This window comes from Anser anser (genome assembly GCF_964211835.1).
Source record: "Anser anser genome assembly, chromosome: 10".
NCBI lineage: Eukaryota > Metazoa > Chordata > Aves > Anseriformes > Anatidae > Anser > Anser anser.
The window spans coordinates 15,120,288-15,143,212 of NC_139730.1; the positions used below are offsets into that span (position 1 = coordinate 15,120,288).

Consider the following 22,925-nt stretch of genomic DNA (forward strand, 5'->3'; position numbering starts at 1 on the left):
CTGGAAAGTCAAGGATATGCTTGTAGCCAGGGACATGGCTCTCTTTTAGAGGCCTAGGACAATTGCTCGCCCTGATCTATAAAAGTCTGTTTGAGTATACGATCTGGGACTCAACTCAAAGAATCTAGGCCTAACTTAGTGGATTTAAATAGTTTTCCAGCACAGAAAGGAAAGAGAAGTTCAGATATTTGCCTTTTGTGAGAACAAACATGGAGCAGGAAGGTGGGGAGGTGTACATGGTATACAATACACCAAACATTCCCCAACCGTAGGAAACTGTTCGCAAAAGAAACAGAGGCAGAGCAGACTAACCCATTACATTCAAAACACTTACAGGATAAGAAAAAATGTCTACTGTCAGCCAAACCTAATCTATAACATACCACATACTATCTCTACTTCATGTATAACTACACAGTTTTAAGCCGACAGTTACTTCAGTTACCCAGTACCTTTGCAGCTTCAACCATGCGGGCTGTAGAATCTGCCAGGAGCTTTGCAGCAGCTAGGAGCTTCTTTGAGTTGTCCATATCAATTTCTGCTTCAGCATCCGACCTCATAGCATTGACAAGATCTGAGGTAGCTTGAGCCAGTACCCTGGCCTGTCGTACCATTTCACCTATGATATACAATTATGTTTTTACTGTCCCCATCTTTACATTTCAGCTTTGATTTAAAAAGTCAACAAGATAAAAATAGAGTCACATTTGCTGAAGTACTCATTTTATTTGACAAGGATATATAAGTAGTTCATAGCACAGTAGCTTCACAAAGTCTTGGATGACAATAATAAATGGAAAATAAATGTCATACAAGATTATCTTTTACTAAATCCTTCTGTACAGAAGCCAAATGATTTATAATTGACAGTTGAACATAAGACTTAATATACTTTATTGTATATACATATATACACACACACACATACACACTAATTAAACCCCTTTGAGTAGCAGAGTATTAGCTTTTTTTTTTTTTTGGCAGCTTTCAACTGGAAGGTTTAGAAGGGTTTAGCAAACAATGCTCCTGTATGTCTTGTAAAAATCTTGATCATTCATTTCTCAGAGAAGCTGCTTTTAGGGCCAAAATACCCCCAAGAATTCATATTACTTTCCCACACAAGTTCCTCTAGAAGATCACCGCACAGCTGAAATGACAGTTCCTTGAAAAAATAAATATCTGAAAGAATCTGAACCTACAAGAAAAGATTAGTTGGTTCATATTGGCTGTACTGTGAATACAGCTGTGACAGTGATATATTTAATTTCCTGTCCTTGTGTTCAGGTAACACAAAAGAGGGAGGAGATCAAAACCATATAATCCCCAAGAGGTACCACAACCGCGTTTTAAAATTGGTGCCATTTTAAAAGTTTATATGAATTGTCTTGTTATCAAATAGACATTGCCTCTTCACGCCGTTGATAATTCATCCCATTTTTAACCATTGAAATATCACTACTCTATTTAATTTCCTGTGGGGTTTTGGTTTATTTTGTTTCTGAAAGTTCACATTGGGTCATTTCACAATATTAGGTATCTCAAGTCTGCCTGGTTCTAGAATTTGCACATTTTAGAAATGTCACAAGCAGCAAAATAATTTTTAAAACCTACAACAAAATCTAAGCACAAAGAAATCCATCATTGGCAAGTGTTCACTTAGGTACCTGTCCTCCTATTCAGAGATGAGGACTTACTGCACAATTTTGTGAAGTGAAGCAGTAAAAGAAAAAACACTGAATACTACAGTGATCCTTTAGCATGGTATTCATTGTTTTCATAGAATATTCATTCTATCTAGCATGCAGCTATGTATATTTCACTGATTGAACATTATGGGTTGAATGACCATGAGCGTGCGCTAGCAGAGTACCCTACAGAGCTTTTAAACTTTATTCATTCGAAATGTGCAAATTTCCAAATCATGAAAAGCTATTATCCATTAGAGAGACTTACCAGCATCCCCCATTGAACTGAAAATACTCTCCGTGACACACATGATGGTATCTGTGGCCTGATCATAGCGACCAATAGGTTCTCCCCTGCTTGCAAACTGGCGGACATGCTGCAAGAGGTCATTCAGGGCTTGGCTGACGATGCTGGCAGCTGCACCAACCTGCTTCAGTAACTCAGTATCATCTGTGGCAGCCTGGCAGGCCCTCACGCAGTTCTCCACTGAACGGTCCACCAGTTTCCCTGCCTCAATCAGCTGTTCCTGGCACACCGGGGAGCTGATGGTGGGACTCACAACCTGCATGGGGAAGACAGACAAAACATTCAGAAAATGGCTTATTTGCAAATTTTCCAATTACCAGTAAGCAAAACATCTGCTGTATTAGAGGTTTTAATCCTTAACATATCTGTTTTCCCTAGACAGAAAGCCCTGTAGTGAGTATTCAGATAGGTAGCTTCACACATTTAAGTTAGGAATCTGGGCTGTGGATGTCATTAATATTCACTTAGATGCAAGAACACAAGCCACCACCTTGTTTCATGCTTCTTCAGCAGCTGCTGACCTGAGCAATCACTTAACAGTGGTTCTGTAAGACAGGCATTCACCAAACTCCTCAAAAAAACCTAAGTACACTTAGCACACTTGTGTACTCTAGAGTTCCAAGTAAAATTAAATCTTAATTGGAATTGGTATTTTGTATAGCCTTCTCATACCAGCCTTCTGTTTGTTTAAATAAGTTACTCATCAAAAGCCACACAACACTATTTCTGAAGCTACAAGTAATAAACTCAGTAATCTACAGATTAGAAACAACCCTTCCCCATTTTGACCAGGCCTATCCAGACAGTTTTTAGCAATGGGAAAACTGTGCATATCTTATAAGGAAAAAAAGGATGCCACTGGTCATCTAATTCTGTACTGAAGAAATTCACAGGCAGTAAGAACATCAAGTCGAGATAATGAAAATTCATACATATTCATTACAAAAAGCCCTTACAGCCAAAGATATAAGGTGAAAATATTGAAAATGTAATAGCTAAAATTGGCTATTAGTTTTATTTTAAGCCTCCTGGATGTTTCCGAATAGTTGAATACACATTCTCCAATCACAAGTAACCTTATGAAAACTGAATCTGCAGACTTTGAAAGCAGTTGCCAAAGTCAGTAGTGTGAATTGCTTTCATTAAATCAAAAAAGGCTACAAACAACGTAATGTTCCAAGTGTAGACTTGAGACTTTGCAATCTGATCAACTCTTTTGTACTTTTCTTATACTGAGAAACAATACTTGGCCAAAAGCAATGGACCCTATTAAAACAATTGGGCTACTATGAAACAATGCAAATATATTTAATATCAATGATTACTACGTTGATTTTAACTTCAGCATGAATACTAACTTTTAATTATTTGAATTTTAGATTAGGTGAATTCAGTGTAATTCTAGTCTTCATCAGAAAACTTGCACAGTTCCCCAGGCATGCTGTATTTCTAGGGCTTTTTTTTCTTAAAGTTACTATTTTGATCATTATCATCAGATGATCGATATTTTCTACAGAATCTCCCCTGGGGATTACAGCAGTACCTCACATCCTCTGGGCCGATATTCGATTGCCACTCTTACGGGTGAGAATTTATTAATCATCAAGTTTGATATTGCACAAGCCTCCAACTACGATATTATGACAGTATATTGCCTGAACTACTGGAAACACACAGAAGCAATCTCATGAACACTGCTAGCCTCACCTTGGCACAAGCCACGAGCTGGGAAGTAGAGAGTGCACATTGTGTAGCAGCAGCAATGACCCTGTTCTGCAGGACTGTATCCTCAGCGACCTGTGCTACGTTCTTGGCCTTCAGCACTAACATGGCAGCAGCATTTGCAACAGCTTTGGCCAGACTCATTAGAACATCCTGATAAAATAAACAGAAAAAAATCAGTATTATAAGCTAATAGTATATACTTTGTTTATACAAGATCAAGTCTTCTCAAGGTAATTATATATATATATTATATATATATAAAACCCATGCATCAAAACATTTAAAAAAGTAAGCAAGGCAGCAAACATAGATACTACTGAGAAAACTTGACAATTTTCTACTCTCAGTAAAAATAATCTGATATGTGCTATGGAGCGTTGGAGAAACCAGGTAAGGAAGAGGGATGGTTTATCATGCCTTCACGTCTTAAAAATACAATGAAAACCTGGTGTTTTCAGTTTCTGAAATTCAAATTTTCTGCCACAAAATTAAAAGTTACACATAAGTATACGGAATGTAGCATTTTAAGTGGTAAAACAGGAAGCTTTTTTTGTACTATTTAATTGCAGGAATTAATTCATGAGCGTTTTAACTTTTCACTTCCAAGGAATGTTTAGGTTCTTTCCTTTACCAAGGAAGAAAGCAGAGGGCTGCAATACATATATTAAACTAGGAATACAAACAGTAACTGATGAAACTTGCAGACAGGTTTACTAGTGAATAAAGTGTTAAAATGGCCTTTATTCCTACGAGTAGACATTTTTCATGACATGTCCTCCAGATTTCTACCTTCTGCTGTAGATTACTTCCCCTTGTTTCTGAGGGGAACCTTATCTTGGCACTGAGTGAAAAAGATGCATTTATAACAGAGCATTTAAGGACAACAGTTTTAAACTGCTAATAGGTTATTATGTGATTAAGCCAAACAGGCATTATGCTTTGACATCTGATAATACTAATCACCTTAAAGAATTTACTTTTGTAATACGAAAATTTTCTCCTCATCAGTTTGCCAGAAAGTTTTGTACACATGCATACATATACACACAGTAAAACATATACATTTAATGAAAAGAAATACTCATTGTTTATTAATCTTCATAAATACATAAATTCAATAGGTTTAGTAGTTTGCAAAAACAGGGAAACGCAAGGAAGGGCAAGAACTGAAGTTGCCTGCATGCAAGTGCAAATTTTAATCCCATAAAATCCCTGTGTCTTACAGGGCAAGCAAGGATCTGACTAGTACGTATATATTATGAGCCATGCATTCTCAACACAGGGGGAGTATAGCACAAACAGCTTTCCATGGAGCAAGAAACCATCTGTATGATGTATAGAATGAAGGAGTTTCTACAAAAACAGCATTCTATGATCATATAATTAAAATAGTTTCACAATGGATTAACCTCAATTACCATTGAGCAATCTCAAATCTAACATTTGGAAATCACACTTGGCAAAGCCTGGTTTGATGCAATGGCCTCCTCATTATTAATCTACACAGCTCTGGCAAAGACAAGCAACCCCCTCATTACCTGGAACCTTTCATCTGTTTCATTCTCTCCAATCTGTCTCAGTAGCTCCCCGCTTGCTTGCCCAATGCTTCCAGCTGCAGTCAAAACTGTCTGTCGAGGCTGGAAAAATAATTGTGGAAAATAAATTCAAAGACAACATGCTTTATTTAAACATCGGATTTCTTCAAGAAGCCTCTGCATTAGCATGCAGTCAAAATGATTAAAAAATTAAACCAAAAATACTTTGGAAAAATCTTTTCTATATACACAGCTGGATTATTTTGCAAGTTTCATCTGTAGTGCTCCCTGAGAATGTGTGAAGAACTTTGAAGAATTTGAATAGACATTATTGCAGTAACTCCAAGGAAAATTAACGATGGACAGCCAATAGGCCAACTGATCTGAAACAGCAGCAGATTTCAGTCGTCTTCTTCAAAACAAATATCTCCTTTATGCTGAGTCTGTTTCGTCTGTGGCAGTAATTTGTGAGTGAACTTCCTTGTCCTTCTCTCGACCCATGAACATTTTCCCCCCATCATATTTTCTCAGAATGTCCTTTTGAGGAGAGGGAGTAAGACAGCAGCATGGTGGTGCTTAGCTGCCCATCAGTGTTAAATCACCGCACTCACCTCCCCTGAGGTAGGTTGCACAGCCTTCAGCAAGTCTGAGACAGCACTGGCTAATGTTCGAGCAGCTTTCAGGAGGTCCTCTCCACTTCCGACTTCATCATCCATGAGAGCAGCAAGCAGTTTTACACCTTTAGACATCTCAGTGAGGTTGGAGGAGATGGTTGTAATTGCACATCCCACAGCAGTATAGTCTGTGTCAACTGGGTCACCTGCAGAACAAATGTTTTTTCTGAGCAGAATGCTTCAGTGGTTAAAAGGGAAAATGAGGTAGCCACCACAGGCTACACTCTGGTGAGAGATAACAGATACATTTAAGGATGGCCAAGAAATGTCTACTAAGTAATTTCAGTGTCATTTAAAAATTAAGGTCAGCTATCACTTTTCCAGTCTCCACATTTCTCTTCTAATAGAATTTCTCTTCATCCAATGCAATTTGCTGACAAGTCCACAGTTTGAGCTATTTTCCCAGTTTCAACCTTGAAAGAACCCAAGGTCACATGGTATTAACCCCTTTAGGTCACTCACAGCTCCTTCAACCTGTAATTTGCCAAAGCAAAACCACTGTCAATAAACATCTGTAACCTCTAACAACTGTCAAACAATTAATGCTTTTCAGGGTAACCTTGCAGAGACTGCTTTGTTGAATAAGCAAGCTATACTTTTCATCAACAGTAGTAACTTTAATGTTAGAGATGATAAATTGAATATAAGAAAATTGTGTTGAGAGGGACATAAAGCTTCTTTTGCATGCCAATGCACTCAACTATTGGACTATTTTGAAGAAAATTTCTCCCCAGCCCCCTCATAATCTGTCCCTATGATACCTGAATTAGACTGATAAATAATTAGGAAACTGCAAGAAAGTCCTTCCTTTTGAAATTTACCTGCCGTAAGGTTAACAACAGATGCAGTTCCTGCAGTGATAGCATCAACCTGAGAGTGTATTTCATGTTTTGATTCATCAACCTTGTTCTGAACCCATACTCTTGATGCCTAAAGAGCAACAACAAAAACAAGAATGAAGGACTGCAGCAAGGTTCTGTAAGACGAAATCCTGTATTAATCTCTCGTTCCTTCATCAATCTTTTAAAATGAAACAGAGGACAACTACTAAGCCTTTAAAGAGAAAAAAATAAAGCAAACATTCTCTTTTGCTGAGTCTCTCACTACAGAATTGCTGTTAGTCCAACAGCTGCCCTTTTAAGGTGAATACCATAACCAGTGCATCATCAAGGATGATGATTCTTGACTTACAGTCCCGCATGAACAGTAGTTTATTGATCTGTCCTTCTACCTCAGCCTGGATCAGATGCGACAGAATCATATTTTGTTCTTTTTTCATTTGTTCATATTTTTCAGGTGTCTGGGAGACAGTCACTCTCATCACAAATATTGCTTACAGTTTGCTTTTACTTGTACATACGCACATGAAATAAATAGAATTATGGACACAGTTATGCAAGGAAGTTTGCTGTAACTAATCTCAGAAGATTGATGAAAGTGAGATGGAGCAGCGTATATGAATTCCTTACAGCAAGCACAAACATTGTTTTTTCAATCTAATTTAGGAAGCTTTACGGATACCACTTCACCTCCAGGGACAATTATTAAACTGATCTGCAAACACCCCAAAATATTAAGATTCATTTCTATGGGGACTAGAAAAACTCACCATGTCCTGCCCTAGAGGTGGAAGGTTATCAACTTCACTGAGGTCGGCTTGCGCTTGTTGAACAGCATGCATGCTCGTGTTAATAGTTCCCATCAAGGCCTGCTGAGCTGAGGTCTGAAAGTCAGAACAAGGAAACGGCTGTGTGTTGTGTTCCAGATGGCAATTCCAGCAGGTGTTGTTACTTAGGCATTAAAAGATGGTGAGTGACAACAATTACACCCGGCCATTTCAGACAGCTAGCATTTCCTTCATGCAGTCAGGAAAGCAGCTTAAGCTCACTGAAACTCCTCTCTCATAGTCTTGATTCTGCCCAAGCCACTTTACACTCCTCTATACTTACACACGTGTAAGATGTTGAACATTCACAGATCAAACAGTGCCCAACAGACACTCACAAATCACCGAGCTGTCTTACTGACTTGCAACCTGCATACTGAACTGTACAGGACTGACTTCCTGGAACAGCCTACAAATGTTACGAAGAAAAATTCTAAAACTAAATTACCATCAATATGCATAAGCTAATGAAAAATTGAAGAGTTTTAAGTGAGACAGGAGAGTCATCTCCATAGAGCGCCCATGGCAAGGTCTTGGCAGGGAAAGCTACAGGGGTGGCCTCTGAGTTCAAGGCCAGGGGCTGCCCTGTGCTGAGTGCAGCTGGTTCCAGCTGACTCCACAATGGACCTACTACAGGACACAGCTGAGCCCAGCAAACAAGCTGGAGGTGCTTCTGGGAGTGCACAGTTTAGAAAGAGCACGTGGACTCCTCACCACATGGCAGTGAAGGCTAGGAGGGAGAAGTGCAACAACCCTGCAAACACCAGTGCCAGAAGAAGGATGGGAAGGTGCTGGAGCAGAGGTTCCTCTGCAGCCTGCGGGAGAGACCATGCCAGAGCAGATATCCGACAATGCAGCAAGTGGACATTCCCTGAAGGAATCTACAGCCTGTGGAGAGCCCACAATGGAGCAGGGTCTCCCTCCAGGAACTGCAGGCCCATGGAGGTCCCACGCTGGAGCACCTAGCTTTAGCTGATCCCACCTTTAGCTGGAGCTGAAGGACTGCAGCCCATGGGGGAAAACCCATGCTGTATCAGGGGAAAAGTGTGAGAAAGAAGCAGCAGCAGAGAGGAATTACTATGGAGTGACCACTTGTGGGTGGGAGGAGGAGGTAGAGTAGTCAGGAATGAAGAAATGAAGTTGAGTTTGTGGGGAAAAAAAGGAGGTATCAGTGTGGTAAAGGTGTTTTAGTTTTTGGTCTTCGTTTCTTACCATCCAACTCTATTTTAACCAGTATTAAATTAATTTTCACCAAGTAAAGTCCATTTTGCTCATGATGGTAAATTGTTATCTCCATGCTTTTATCTCAAACCACATTGAAATAAAAAGCTTTGTCTTATTTTCTCCTCCTGTCTGGTTGAGGAGGGGTAATCAAAGAATCTGGCAGCCACTAAAGTCAACCCACTAGACATACCACACTTCTAGTGATATTTCATGAGCTTAAGCACTGAGTATACTCTCTATAGCCCATTTAGGCCTTTTGGTAGTGTTAAATTTAAATGAGAAAACTCAGCACCAGGTTTAAGCCGTCTAGAAACATCTAAATTGTAGACTAGTGACAAGCTAAAAATGAGCTTTTTCCCTAAAATTGCTTACTTTTGCCAATCTTCAACATGCTTTTTTTCCCCCAACCCTTGAATACTGGTTTAACTACTTAGAAGCAAAGGAAAGGGTGGAAGAGCTGTTGTTAAGACAAATGAGCAAGTCATTGAAAATGTGATAACCTAAGTATTTCAGCTCAAAAAGTGTTCAGTAAGACAGCCAGGACACCACACTCTACACTTAGCAACATGGAAAACATCCTGTTTCTGACAACTTGCAGCACCAATAAGTTTCAAATGCTATTACAAAACAAGGAGGTTCCTCACAAGCGGGGGCATATGTCCTCTGTGCATCTGACCAATGGTGACCTGTTGCTGGGGAGAAGGCATGATGCCGATGTTGAAAGTTTCTGGGCCACTGGACCCTGAACGCATAACAGCTGGTAGTGCCACAGAGCCATGCTCTACCTTCCCTGTTCGGTTGAACTGCTGCTGCAAGATGGTGGACCTAAAAAAAAATATATTTTTTATATGTATATATAATAAAATAGAAAAATGCAATACAAAACTAGTCATCTCCTGCAAGTCCTGCCAGATGTTCTTCCTTTAGGATTTTAAACTGCATTTCATAATATTTGGAGAAGCTGGAGAAATTTTAACAGTCTTTTCTACCAAGCATTTTCTAACATTCTAGAGAAAATGTACGTGCCACTTTTGACAGATCAAATATTAATAGCACTAACAAGCAGGCAGCAAGGAAAGAAGGTACAGTTTTGGTATATGTGGTACAATAGATTTACCCCTCTAACATGCCTTACAGACCGAACAGGGTTTATGGCATAACAGGCTGCTTTGTTTCAACTGTGATATAGGCTGATGAATAGAAAATAGAAGCATCAACCCTCTGAAGATATTTTTTACAAGCAAGCCCGATGTTTGGGATAAAAACTAAATTTTTTTTCTCTCCTCTTTATACACATATACACACAAAATGCTTGCTAATAATCTGGAAGCCTGTAATATTACAGATTGGGAGGTAGGATGCTTTCAAGAATAATGAAGTCATTGTCATCCATAGTCACTATCTCCTTTGCCAGATGTAACACTCTTATTTAAATAGGATTCCAGCTTTAACAGCTAGAGGTATTGACAGGACTTCTAGCTTTAGCAGCAGCAATCTGCTGGAGAAAAAAGTAGTTTTAATTATGGAGAATCTTGTAATCATTTATTACAATCTTTGGGCTTCGCTGCACAGCACTTAACTAATACAGTATATTCTGGAAGTAACTTGGAAAGGGCAATGTTGAAAGCAAACATCTGAACATGCGTGTCTCATCAATAGTTGAAATTTCACATGAGGCCAAATGAAGTATCTAACCAGTTCATATCCACTGAACCACATGTTGAACAATAAATCAGACTTTTACATATATAATGCAGACGCTGTCATCCTTAAAGTACAAACACGAGACTTGAGGGGCTCATTACAGCTTAAAATATCAAACCTGCTTCTATTTCTTCACAGCAAGGAAAGACTGAATATTTGTTTCCAAGAGTATGTCCATCTCTGCAGTTGTACTTTTTGCTATGTTCAATTACTTTCCCATCAGAACCATCGCCTGACCTACTAGAGCCAAAACCTTACCTTGAACCACACCACACATCTGACTGGTTTGTCTAAAGTGGTTTGGTTTAATAAGCCAGTTCTGTTAATGACACAGTGTACAATAACTAAGATCTTGCAAATCCTAGGTGTTTGTATGAAGATCAAAAAACTAATACAATATTTTCAGCTCTTTTTTTTTTTTTTTTCATCTTATTGACTTACAGCCTGAACTCCATTGTTGAAGAGTCAAGTTACCACAAATTGGTACCACTGCTGGTTGCCCTAACCAGCACTCTTAAGACAGAAAAGCCTGCTCTGCAATCCTAGGATGAAGCTGGAAGTCTACAGAACTGTCTCTTGAGACAGTGCTTCCTTCTGTTAAACTACCCTGTAGAAAATCATTTTTAAAAAGTAATAACTAGACTTTTTATAGTTATTACTATATTTAATAATAACCATACTTTGAGGGATGAAGAAACTGCCATAGCTAAAAGGTAACTTAAATAAAAAGCATTTCCACTCACTTCTTTGGTGAAACAGATTCTTCCAACATTGTTGATTCCTCATCGCCTTCAAGACCAAATCTATCTTTACTTTGTTTCTAGAGAAAAAACAAACAAAGTTGAATATCTGGCTTTTTGCTTTCTCTCCAGCATTTTCTTGCCATTTATCAGAAATCTAGTCAAAAAAGTCTTGTCCAGTACTCAACACCATGGCTACTTTTTTTTTCTTTTTTTTTTTTTTTTGGGGGGGGGGGCGGGGGGGGGATGTTTTTGGCAGAGTGTAACAATATAGTCTCATCTGTGGAAGAGGAGCTGTTGCTCTTCAGCATCTAACAGACCAAGTTCTATGCCTTGGAAAATTCAGTGCATAAAAGAAGAAAGCCTATCACAACTGGCAATGAAAGCAAACTTGAGGCTTTTTTTGAACAAACGGGTATAAATAAAGTGCTGAGATTAACGTCTTTACCTCTCAGAAAAGAACACTCTGGAGACAGTGATATGCAACAACAGCAAACTACAGCACAGACAGGACACGTGCCAACCACTAAAACCCCCTACTCTTCTGACTCAGGAACAGCAGACTAACTCAGCCAACTAGAACTCAGCTACAAGCCATCTTTAGCATCCTAAAATGTCACTATAAGGTACTACCTACCTTTAGGAAACACATATCCATAAGAAAGAGAGTATGTTTAACATGGTACCAAGCCCTTTTACCATATATTTCATATATCTGGACAGTCTGTGCATCTGCCTTTGAGACTTTTTTTTTTTTTTTTATAATGACATAAAGGAGGCAAATGTACACAAGGGAACTACAATGAGAAAAAAACAGGAAACTACAAGCAGTTATAAAAGCAGAGCCTTGTAAAAGCAGTCCATTGCCTCCAGTGACCAAGTGCAGTTTGCTTTCCACCTTGTTACGTGACTTGAATACTCAGCAGACAACAAGAGGGAAACACCCACTATGATCTTAGGTACATTTAACAGGAACTTTTCATGCATGTCCATACATACACGTACCCCAGCTTTCTCTGCACAAGTCCTTACCGTAATAATTTGAGTTTAAGCATGACCCACTTATTTCTAGTTAAGATCATGTCTTACTTCCAGATTAGTGTGAAGTAAAAAGTAAATAAAAAAACAAGTAAAAGCTACTCAGGTTCAGGATTCCCTGTCAACTGTTTAACAACTTATTACTAAAACTGCAGGACTGCAGGACAAGAGTTTGTGTCTTTTTTTTCATTTTTTTTGGTGCATGGGTGTGCGCTTTTTTAATCTAATACTTTAATAATACTTTAGCAGGGGAAAAAATGTATCCCTAATCCACACCAGAGCAAATGAGTTGAAATAGTCCAAAACACATCAAAAATAACATTAAGCAACTGAGAGGGATGACCCATACTTTGAGTCATGCATCAATGAGCAAAGTTGAGCTCAACAACCGGAAACTGTGTGCTTTTCACATGCATCATGAAGCATCATGGGTGTTTATTACTTAACCTGTTCGTATTTCATCCATTTTACAATCTGCTGACACAACCAGTTTAAAAGAAGAAATCGAACGGAAAGGGGTGGAAATACGCACATCTATACTATCAAGGTGGAAAAGCTGCTTTTGTTTTGAATTAGAAAGCAAAGCTAATTGTGAAGCTTGAGAGCTAGAATCAAGTTTTAAACCATCTATAGAAGGCTGTCATTTCTTTAACACATTAAGTGAGATCAACAGCCTCAGAGAAAAAGGCAAGTACTTTGATGAATTCTGGCAATCCTCTTCAACCTCTGATTTCACAACAGTTGATGTTACACCCCACACTGTTTGCATGAACAAAGGCCAAAAATTCTCCTGAGCTGCTTAGCTTTCTGTCTTTCTTTAATAGTAAAGATCTGTTAGAGCAAATTATTGAGATTCAAACAAACTGCATCAAGTATAATCTTGTCAAGAAGCAAAAAGTGCTATTTGAAAAACTTGGCTTTTGTACACAACATGCTCAGAATAAAATCTTTCAGCTTCATATTTGTTGGCAAAATAGGTCTTTTTTGCTGTTGTGTTCATTTACTTTTAAATATTTTTTTCTGCAGGTGCTTATCAGCCTCTACTCTCTTAATATTTTGCTAAAAAGCGTTTCTAATAGTCTGGCGCCTTTACAAACACCAATTTCCTCCCTCTCTCTCTGCAGAAGTGAAATATAAATCTTTGCTTTACTGACCACAGTATTTATTAAGCAATATGCCAAAAATTACTTTTTTCTTTACTTTTGCCAAAATACCACCTTGGCTTTGATGCAGTGTATGCAGCAGACAGAAGACAACTACTACATAGTCTTTAACGTAGTTTTGAAGGCTGCTACCATGTGATCATTTCCTCCCATCTAACTCACCATTTTGATCCATAGCTTAAAGCCCACAGTTGAAAAGACAACTTTTGTCTGTTCTATGGATATACACTCATAACCAGCTGTTCATCTTCCAGATGGACAAGCAAAGCTCAAGCATTCTGTATTGAGCCTAACTACTGTAGTTAACAGCCTTGATATTTTTCAGAAACAATCACTGAGGTTGAACTGAAAGAGCTTACGATACTTAAAAGTAAATAACATCAAGACACTAGATAATACTGACTTTATGAGAGGAAAAAACTGCAGCTTGCACATATTCAAGCTTTTGCACTGCTGTACAGTCATTTTACTGCATTTTTACTAGATGTCATCCCAATATTATACCTTCTTCAGGATGATATCAATATAACCTGCAATTAACTGAGAGATCTGCTCTCCTTCAGTGGTCTGTACTGAGTAATAGCTTTCCTGATATTCACCAAAATCCTGAAAGAAAAAAAAAAAGAAAAATTAACTCTTGGCAAATGAAAGATAAACAAGCAGCGTCAAATGTGGGATTAATTCTCATTTTAAAGTTGTTTGTATAGGCATATTTTTTTATATCCAACAATAATTGAAACTACTCCAAGATTCTAAACCACAGTATATAGGGGGGTAAGGAAGGAGAGAGGAAGGATACTTTTTATGTCTGCTTCACAGAAGAATCACAAACTGAAATACCAGAGGACCAACAAATATTTAGTCTGACTTCATCAAACTTAGTCACCAAATAATGGAGAAAATTCTAAAGAATTGTATTCTAAAGCATAATCAACTATATCAATGGAAATTAAATGCATATTATTAAAGTGAATATCAGCTGCTAGTCACTGCCTCTTACTCTAGCACATTAAACAACCTTTTTTATATCCAGGATACTCTTTTTGCAGTGGATTCCTACGGATCAATTAACAACACACATCATATTCATGAGAGTTCTTTAAATTCATAATTATCAAATGTTTTCATGACAATATAACTTTGCTTATGTTCATATCCTGCGAGTCACAACTTGCATTTTGAATGAAACCCTGTGATTGATTAAGCAGGTTTTAATGGTATTTTTCATAACAGCACCAGTTCCAAGGTACATAAGGGATTTAAACACTGCTTTTGGGAAAATGGTCTGTCTAGAAACATCAGAATACAGACTGACCGTAGACACCAAGATAAGCCAATTTAACACTTTAGGACTTCGCAGCTCTACTTAATTCTAGAGAATTCCAGATAGAAGAGGTTGTATTAAAAAAAATGGTGAGACTACAAGTCCATCTTCCTTTCTCCACATCACATGGATTCCTCTTCCTTCTCAAGATGTACAGAAAGATTACCAGAGTAAAGCTTTTAGGTGAGGCAGCCCAGCGTTTCACAGTTGTCAGTGGCCATTCTTGTAACACTTCCTTGGTCTTCTCATCCACACGCATCACTGAGTCTTTGGTGACCCCCAGTAAGCGAGGAACCAGCTTGTTTTTGCCTTTCATTTTTTCCTGTAACGGGGTGTGAAAGTTTGTTTTTCATTAAAGCGCAGCATGCCAGAGGAGAAAGGGGAAAAAAAGTCATGATACACTGAAAAAGGGTAAAAATAGCATGCAGATGAGGACAATTTAAGCCTCAAGGCTCAGTTTTTCTGGTCATATCAAGTCATTTTCAAGCAATGCATTAACATCAAGTTTTTGTCTTTACATGATTTTTACTAAGCAGTTCATAAGACGCTCCCTTTTCTCCCTCCCCCAGCAAATAGGAGCATTTTAGGGAAAGAATTGTTGGAAGTAACTTTAAAAAACAAAAACACAAGAAGACAGTCTTTCCAGAGACAAGCCTTTAAAGTAACACCATATTAGAGAAGCAGAACAGGAAATTGGCATCAGAAGGACTGAAAACTTGCCATCAATTTTTGCACTCAGACTCACCACTTCTCCAAAAAATTTCTGGAGAGGGAAAAAAAGAAAAGAAAGGACTGTTGGGGTTCACTTAGGCTGTAAATTAAGCAAGATCAGCCATAATTTGTCCCGTATTCTGGATTTGAAATTTTAGTTACTTTCAATCCACAAGAGCAGTCTAATCAAGGGGTAAGGAGAGGGTCAGTCTGCATGCTGTGAACTGCTCTGTCATAATTTGTTGGGCATTCCACCTCTTCATTTTTCTAAGGTTGCAGAGCACAAGCCCAAACTACTAATCTGCTACATAAACTATCATAAACAGAAATGAATCCACATCTCCCATTTCCCTCAATTTATGTAGACTGTAACGAATCAGTTCCTAGTTACAGTTGGCCATTTGATAGGCTTCAAAACAGACCAATTTGTCCTTTCAAACCAAGTTTCATGACAAAGTTAATTGTTTCAGTTACTGCTTGCTTTAAGTTATGACCAAAAAAAGCAAGATATTAATGAAAAATATAAAGATAGCCACGTTACTTTTTACCATACATGTTGCCTAGATTGTGTTAACAAATCCCTCCAAATTAATGGTTCTAAACATACATGCTTTTTAGTTTTAACATTTTAGTTACTGAACATGGCACACCATAACTTTAGTATAGTTTCCGAGATGAAACTTAATATATTAGCTGACAAAGTCAAGTTGAAATGTTTATTGCTTATGGTGCTTTATCTTATTCCAATTGTTTGCATTTTAAGGATTTACGCCCACAGCAAAATTTTTTTAAAAAAGTTTTCCAGAATATTTAGCTTTGTATTCCTAAATAACTGGATTAGAAGCTCCATAATTCAGATGTAGTAATGACAACTAATAAGCTTTTTTGTAATTCTTTATTACACTAATTTAATGATTGATACTATTTCAAGATGTCTATGAGCTACATACATTCTGTACAGTTGACACGAGTCTGTAACACTGAAAATAAATGTAGCTTCAGATGAAGTTGAAAACGTTTTTCTCAGTCAGGATGCTAGCTCAACAGCTCCTCTAGAGAGCTGAGACTGCTTTCTTCATTAAAGATGCTAATAAAACATTTTCCCTTAAAAGAAGGAAAAATAAAAGGTAATTATTTCAAAGGCTACTGTATGAATAGTATTAAGCTCTGCATGTTTTTTTCCTTTTATTTTCACCTATCTGCTTCACTAGAATTTCTCAGTGACTAAGTACTTTAGGAAAAGGCAACCTATTGATAAACAAAATTCAGAACTGTAACTGTGGCAAACTAAAAACCTTTGCCAAAATTTAGCCTTCTTTTAATTATGTGGTAACTAAATACTGAGGCACTAGTGCTTCAGTCCAGTTTTCGCAGCAGAACATCAGTATCTTGGTATCAAATTGTTTCAGCGCCTTTAGATCACAGCCTTATGGTAAGGATTAAGAGAAATTAATCATGCAACTGATGAAGTTCTAGGTCAGATGCTGGCTTCAGCATGCAATTCATATTATCATTAAACTTTGAACAGAAGCAGCTTCAGAGCTTTTTTGTGAATGTTTTTATGAAGAAAGTACTTCGATGGTAATCAAAATTAAAAAAGAGAAGTGTCAATTTAAAGAAGTCAAATCAAGACTAAACTGTCTTTCTGGAATTCAGCATGAAAAGTATCAAAACTCAGATCACAATTCTCTCTTAGGTAGTCATTTCAACTGTTTTTCCTCCAGATATTGCTTTCAGAAAAAAAAGCTTAAAAACAACTCTGACCTTTGATTAGTGGAAAACCTGTGGTAATACATAACCAACCATACAATATGGTCAGCAAGATCTGCATTACCTTAACAAGAAAAAAGGACACTCCATAGGTCCGCAGGGAGCGGGCTAACTTCACGTATTTCACTTTGGCTTCTATTTCAGTCATCTCACCACAGTTTTTGTGCTCCTGTAATGAGAGTTCAGTATCACTTAGACAGAAATAATACTCTTTCTGGAAACAAACAAAAATGGGGTGTTAGCTTTTCTCTGTTTAAGAATGTTTAGTTAATAATCATTCCAATTAAGACATTTGAAACAATACTGTGTAGAAATGTTAGTATGACTATATCCCTTAATTCCTCATCAAAAAATATAAACAACATGTGCAAATGAAACATTTTTCTTTGACCATCATCCATCTATTTGTGCCTCAGTCAAGCAGATTTAAACCATTTATGAAACAGTTTTAAATTATTGGTATTGCTGCTATGTGACACCATTATGTTTCACACAGTCAATGTCTACTTACTTGACTTAAATCATTTAAAACTCTCAGCACACACAATTTTTTCCAGGAAAAGAATATTTCTGCTTTGTACCCTAAACCTCCAACTCACTAAAGCCTCATGCTTTGTAATTGACCATTTGTCATCTCTTAAATGGATTTCCTGTAGCTTATTTATTTATTCATTTTGCCAGTTGCACCTTTATCCACATTTTTGCCATAAGCTGAAAAGAATTCTACAGGTGAGAAAGGAGCAATTATTTTTTTCTAGTAGTTCATTCTGAAATGTTCATCTAGGTGTATTAAAACTCCATTTTTATTATTTGAACAATTTACTCATTAGTAAATTTTCATACCTCTAACTAATGAGAATTACAAATACTACCTATTCAAACTTCATTTCAACATCTGCTCTCCTACTCTGCTGAAAACCCTGTCCTGAAGTCCTCCTGTTTAAATACTGTCTGTGGGTTTCTGTAGCACCCCTTATCTTCTCTTCACCATTGTCTTGTGAACTGCTGGTTACCACCTCCTTCGTGCTAATTAATGGCAGCAGGGGGAGCACCAGTAACATGGGAAACACTTGCCTACTCCAGTTCACTCTTGTCAACACTCCACAGAGGAGCACTGGGAGAAGCAAGTGCAACTCCAAAAACCTTTTTGCATCCCAAGGACACAGACTAATCAGACCTCTCAAATTCAGTACAGAACAGAGTCAGGATCGCTGAAGAGCAAGAAGCCCGAACAGTCATTGCAGATGGAATATTTGGAGAAAGTCAGCTACCAAACTCAAGATGTAAGTTTTTCAAAGCATCAGTTTGCATATTCTGCCTTGCTGTTGTGTTATCCCCCATCATCTAGAGCCCTCAGTGATTAACTTCTCATCCATGCACTGAAGTATGTCAGGAACTGAAACTACTCAGATCACATTTGACGTAGGCAAATCATTTGCTATGAATCCCACAATGAATGAATCTTTTTTTGCTTGAAGTGCAATATCACTGCCACCAACTAAAGGTATACACAGTAAAGTGTTACACATCCTCTTTCATAAGATGTATTACAAGCTCTGGATAGAATAGGATTTACTGAGCTACAGAATTCCTACATTAGGAATGTAACAGACATAGAAAAGGATGTGACTTCACATGATTTCAAAATCACAGGTCACTGGTATGTCTTTCCAGAAACTGTACTATTTCAGCTGTTGACCTCAGATTTTTTCAGTTTAGATTACATTGCCAAATACACATATTAATCAGCACAGACATTTAGTGCATTTATAGTGCTTCAGCTTGGAGAACATTTCCAACAGTATCAGTACATTGGAGACTCAGCTGCTTTACATCTTTTACAACTGCATGACTCCCAGGCACACCACTGAATTCAAGCATTCGTTAGTAGAACTACATATTACTTGAAGCTCATGCCTGAATAATGAATGCATGAAAGGCCATGTGGAAGAAGTTAAAATGATTTTCCTAAATGTGCTTCTATTTTAGTACAAACACACATCCTTACATTTCAATGCAACTGAGAAAACGGACTTAAGAATATTAAATACTTTCTTTGTCCCCTTCAACAAAGTACACTGAATAGTCATCAGTGAAGAAAAAAGGATCAGGACAATAAATCTGCCGAAGAAAGGAAAAGGAAAAAAGGGGTGAAAGTGGGGGGGGGGGGGGGGGGGGGGGGGGAAGAAAAAAAGGAAAACTGTCAGATTCTTCAAACCTGATTTTCTGGTAGTGATACAAGTCAAATATATAGAGATCACACACCTGTGAAAGAGAGATCATTTCTATTATAACAGAAATGAAACTGTAGTAAGTTTTTCAGCCTCACAATTACCTGAAATATTCTCTTTTCAGCCCCTCTTTGCTTGGTATATTCTTTAGGCAGGAATTCTTTTAGGCTAGAAAAAAAGAAAAGCAATACTACAGGTTAGTGGTGCCTTCTTGAGGACAGACTCTTTCCACACTCTATTGTTGGCATTACGTTCCCCAACATTCCCAAAGTGGGCATAAAATTTCTCTACAATCACTAAGTAGGGTAAGGTTAAGAGGATAATTGGCATAATAAAATAAAAAAAACACACTTAGCTATGTCCTCACATAATACCCTCTTCATGTTTTGAAAAGTCAGAAGTAAACAAAGTTGGGACACTTTCTATTGTTCATCTATATAATGTCTATTATTATATAGCTGCATTATAATGTCTATTAGCAGCTCAAAGGGGTTCACATTTAATCCACATACATTTGCTATAGTCTGAGAAATCAAAGCTTAAGCCACTTAGGTGTCTGAGTCCAGACACTACTATTACTGTCCCGAAGCACTTTGATTCACTGACATGTGGGACACGGTTCTTCCTCTGCATGTTCCAAGAGGAGTTAAAACAAGTATTTTATTGAAAAACTGCAAAGCCTTTAAGTGGACACTTAATACCAGCCATTATGTCAAAAACAAAGTCACAAATAACTAGCCTTAATTTTTTATTTATTTTTTGCAGTACTCAAATACTAAGGTTTCAGAATATAAAGTAAACAAAACAAGTTCAGCCTCCCTGTTAAGTTCAGTGAAAGAATCTTTAAACACCTCACAAGACTGTCTAGCTGTATGTACCTCTTTTTCTTTGCAATTAAATTAGACTTTTATCTCAGCCAAACATCAACCCAACCTGAAGACTTATCAGCATCATGCATTAAAAAATGGCAGTTTTCTGGATTTTATCTTCCTATCTGCAACACTGAACTCTGATGAAATTATGCCATATATTCAGCAGTTCACCTTCAGTCTGAAGAAAATTCTGCCCTTCAAGAGAAGTTTTGGGTTTCTAACCTAAATTCAACATAAAAAAAAAAAAACAGCACTTCCACAGATATATAAAAAAAATAAAATAATAAAAAAGAGGTTTCTAAGGATCCAGTATGACTGGAGGATTTTATCCTCATTTTGGTCTATTGAGTTTGAGTATACAAGCCCACTATTAACACAGAAACTACTAACATCACGAAAAGGTGCAGGTTTTGAGGAGGACATCTATTCCAGATTTCCTAAACAAGATTGGCAAAAAAATTGTCCCATCATTCCTCCCCCCCTGACTCCCTTCAAAGGAAGCCTGCCACTGCAGACAACAAACAAAAGAACTTCAAGACTGTCATGACTTTGTCACTCCTCAAAAACACTATCTAGTAGTTAAAATTTTCATTGTTATTGCCATAAAGCTCTAGCAATTCCAACCCAAGTAAGAGCAATTGCGCTTGCTAATCTGCCTTCCAGTGTTTCCGTAGTTGTGTCTCAACTGATTACATCTTAATTAAATCTCTTCTACAAAATGAATTCTATAGATAAAGTCTGAATACAGCTTATTATCCTAAAAAGCTAGCACATCTATTCTAAAAATAAAAAGCAAAACAAACAAACTAAACAGTGTTTTTACGCAGAATTTCATAGGTTCAAACCAGTTTGGTTACATTCACTTCTAAGAAAAACAAGAATAACTGAGTTGAATGCACTCTCATTCTAGCAGTGGATTTATACAGAAAAGGGATAATCATGCACTTCCAATTCTCATCTTTTATTAACTAAGTTAATTTTCTCAACTATTCTTAAGCAGACAAGCTATCGAGAACATCAGATTTTGAAGCATGTCTACTTATCTTGTTAGATAACATACACTTTAAGAAGCGATTGCTGAATAAACATTATTTGGAGCTTCTTGAGAAAAAGTTACATCTGCCAAGTGCCAATTGGCATACTTTTGTACGTGCAGCTGGCAGTTAGTTATGAGCTTTTTCCTTGTATGACCCTCCATTTTTCGATCAATAGAGAAGCAATCACCACAACTGAAAGGGTGAAATACTAGCTGCAGACAAATTATTTTGATGCTGCCCATAATATTTTCTTTATTTATGTTGCGACAAACAATGGCTTTACTTTATTTAACAGTTTGTGTAATAAGTTCACAAAACCACATGAAATATATTATTCATTTAGCCTTCTTTAAAATCTTTAATTACACATTGTAACAATGTGCAATGAACTCAGTTAATAAACATCTAATAGCAAGCTGTGTATATCTAACTTCATCTAATTTGAGTTACTCCTACAGTTCTTCAAAAATGATTATACCAAGTGCCAGCATATTGTTTTTCATTAGCATAAAGGTATATAGCACATCCTTGCAGAAGTTTTAGACAGTAAAATAGGCTATATTGTAAAAGTGAACTTAGTGGTCACCAAGCATGCTTAGAAATAAATGGCAGAGGCGAGCAAGTTTTAGCTGCTCCTTTCTTACCTACATACAAATTGTAAGATTTCTTTAATAGATATTCTCCATCAAATTTAAATGTGGAGTGCCTCTAGATGCAATGCAGAACTTTAGCTGTATGAGGAAGGGCTATTTAAGAGCTTTCACAATTTACTTTGGCATGAGCTCTAAGGAAATTCCAACAGTCAATATCAAAGGGTTAAGAAGACACAGGCAGTAATCTTCACCTGTGCCAAGAATGACTTATCAATGGCAAAAAAAGGATAAAAAGTAGCTCTGCACACAAACATACTGCAGACATAGCAAAGTAAGCCAAGCTGCTTTAAAATAATACTAAAATATGCTAGTACTATTCTGCTATATGCTGTTTTCTATATGAGCAGAGACTTTCATTTAAGGGAACCTGTAGGCATGTTCAGGGGCCAGCAGCTAGTGAATAAACACTTCAACAACAAGAAGTGTTTCCTGAAATGACAGGAGATGCACTCTTCAGTCAGCATTCATCTATACTATTTTTATATATTGCTCATAACAAGATAGGAGAGCTTGGCTTGATTAGACTCAACACGGAAGCATGAGATTTCACAAAAATACTGTCATGAAGGCTTAGTACAGCCAAACACATGTAAAGCTAAATCATAAGCATCTATACTTTAAAACAAAAAGCAATGACTAGGACCTTATGGTTCTCAAGTAGGCTTCTCCACAGAGAACAAAAAGGCAACAAGAATTACTTGTAAATCAGAAATGCGTAATTTCATGAAACTAGTTATATACGTGGACAGCAAGAGACTAGACTTGGTGGCCTGCAAGGCTCAATCCTCATGCAGTCAAAACCCATTTAAATTAAAATTATACGTTAAGTAGAAAAAACACCCTGCAGGAAAAAAAAAAAAAAAAAG

The 22,925-nt window shown here is 37.3% G+C and overlaps 1 protein-coding gene across 7 annotated transcripts in view; it reads right to left on the reverse strand.

Moving 5' to 3' along the window:
• The window catches only part of TLN2 (talin 2), a 227,399-nt gene that overhangs the window by 125,280 nt on the left and 79,194 nt on the right, over nt 1–22,925 (reverse strand). For 6 of the 7 annotated variants that reach the window (XR_014588799.1, XM_083850954.1, XM_083850952.1 and 3 more), the window contains 13 exons: nt 19,602–19,665; nt 17,331–17,435; nt 14,952–15,107; nt 13,966–14,067; nt 11,264–11,340; nt 9,461–9,641; nt 7,536–7,649; nt 6,748–6,856; nt 5,864–6,072; nt 5,256–5,354; nt 3,700–3,867; nt 1,954–2,248; nt 453–619 (listed from right to left, as the gene is read on the reverse strand). Coding sequence is in view for 6 of the 7 variants with exons in the window: in XM_083850954.1 (XP_083707080.1) it covers nt 453–619; nt 1,954–2,248; nt 3,700–3,867; nt 5,256–5,354; nt 5,864–6,072; nt 6,748–6,856; nt 7,536–7,649; nt 9,461–9,641; nt 11,264–11,340; nt 13,966–14,067; nt 14,952–15,107; nt 17,331–17,435; nt 19,602–19,665 (1,846 nt within the window). In the remaining variant the exon portion in view is untranslated. Of the gene's footprint in view, nt 1–452; nt 620–1,953; nt 2,249–3,699; nt 3,868–5,255; nt 5,355–5,863; nt 6,073–6,747; nt 6,857–7,535; nt 7,650–9,460; nt 9,642–11,263; nt 11,341–13,965; nt 14,068–14,951; nt 15,108–16,446; nt 17,241–17,330; nt 17,436–19,601; nt 19,666–22,925 lie in introns of those variants that run through there. The other variant, XM_083850956.1, reaches the window with a different exon arrangement.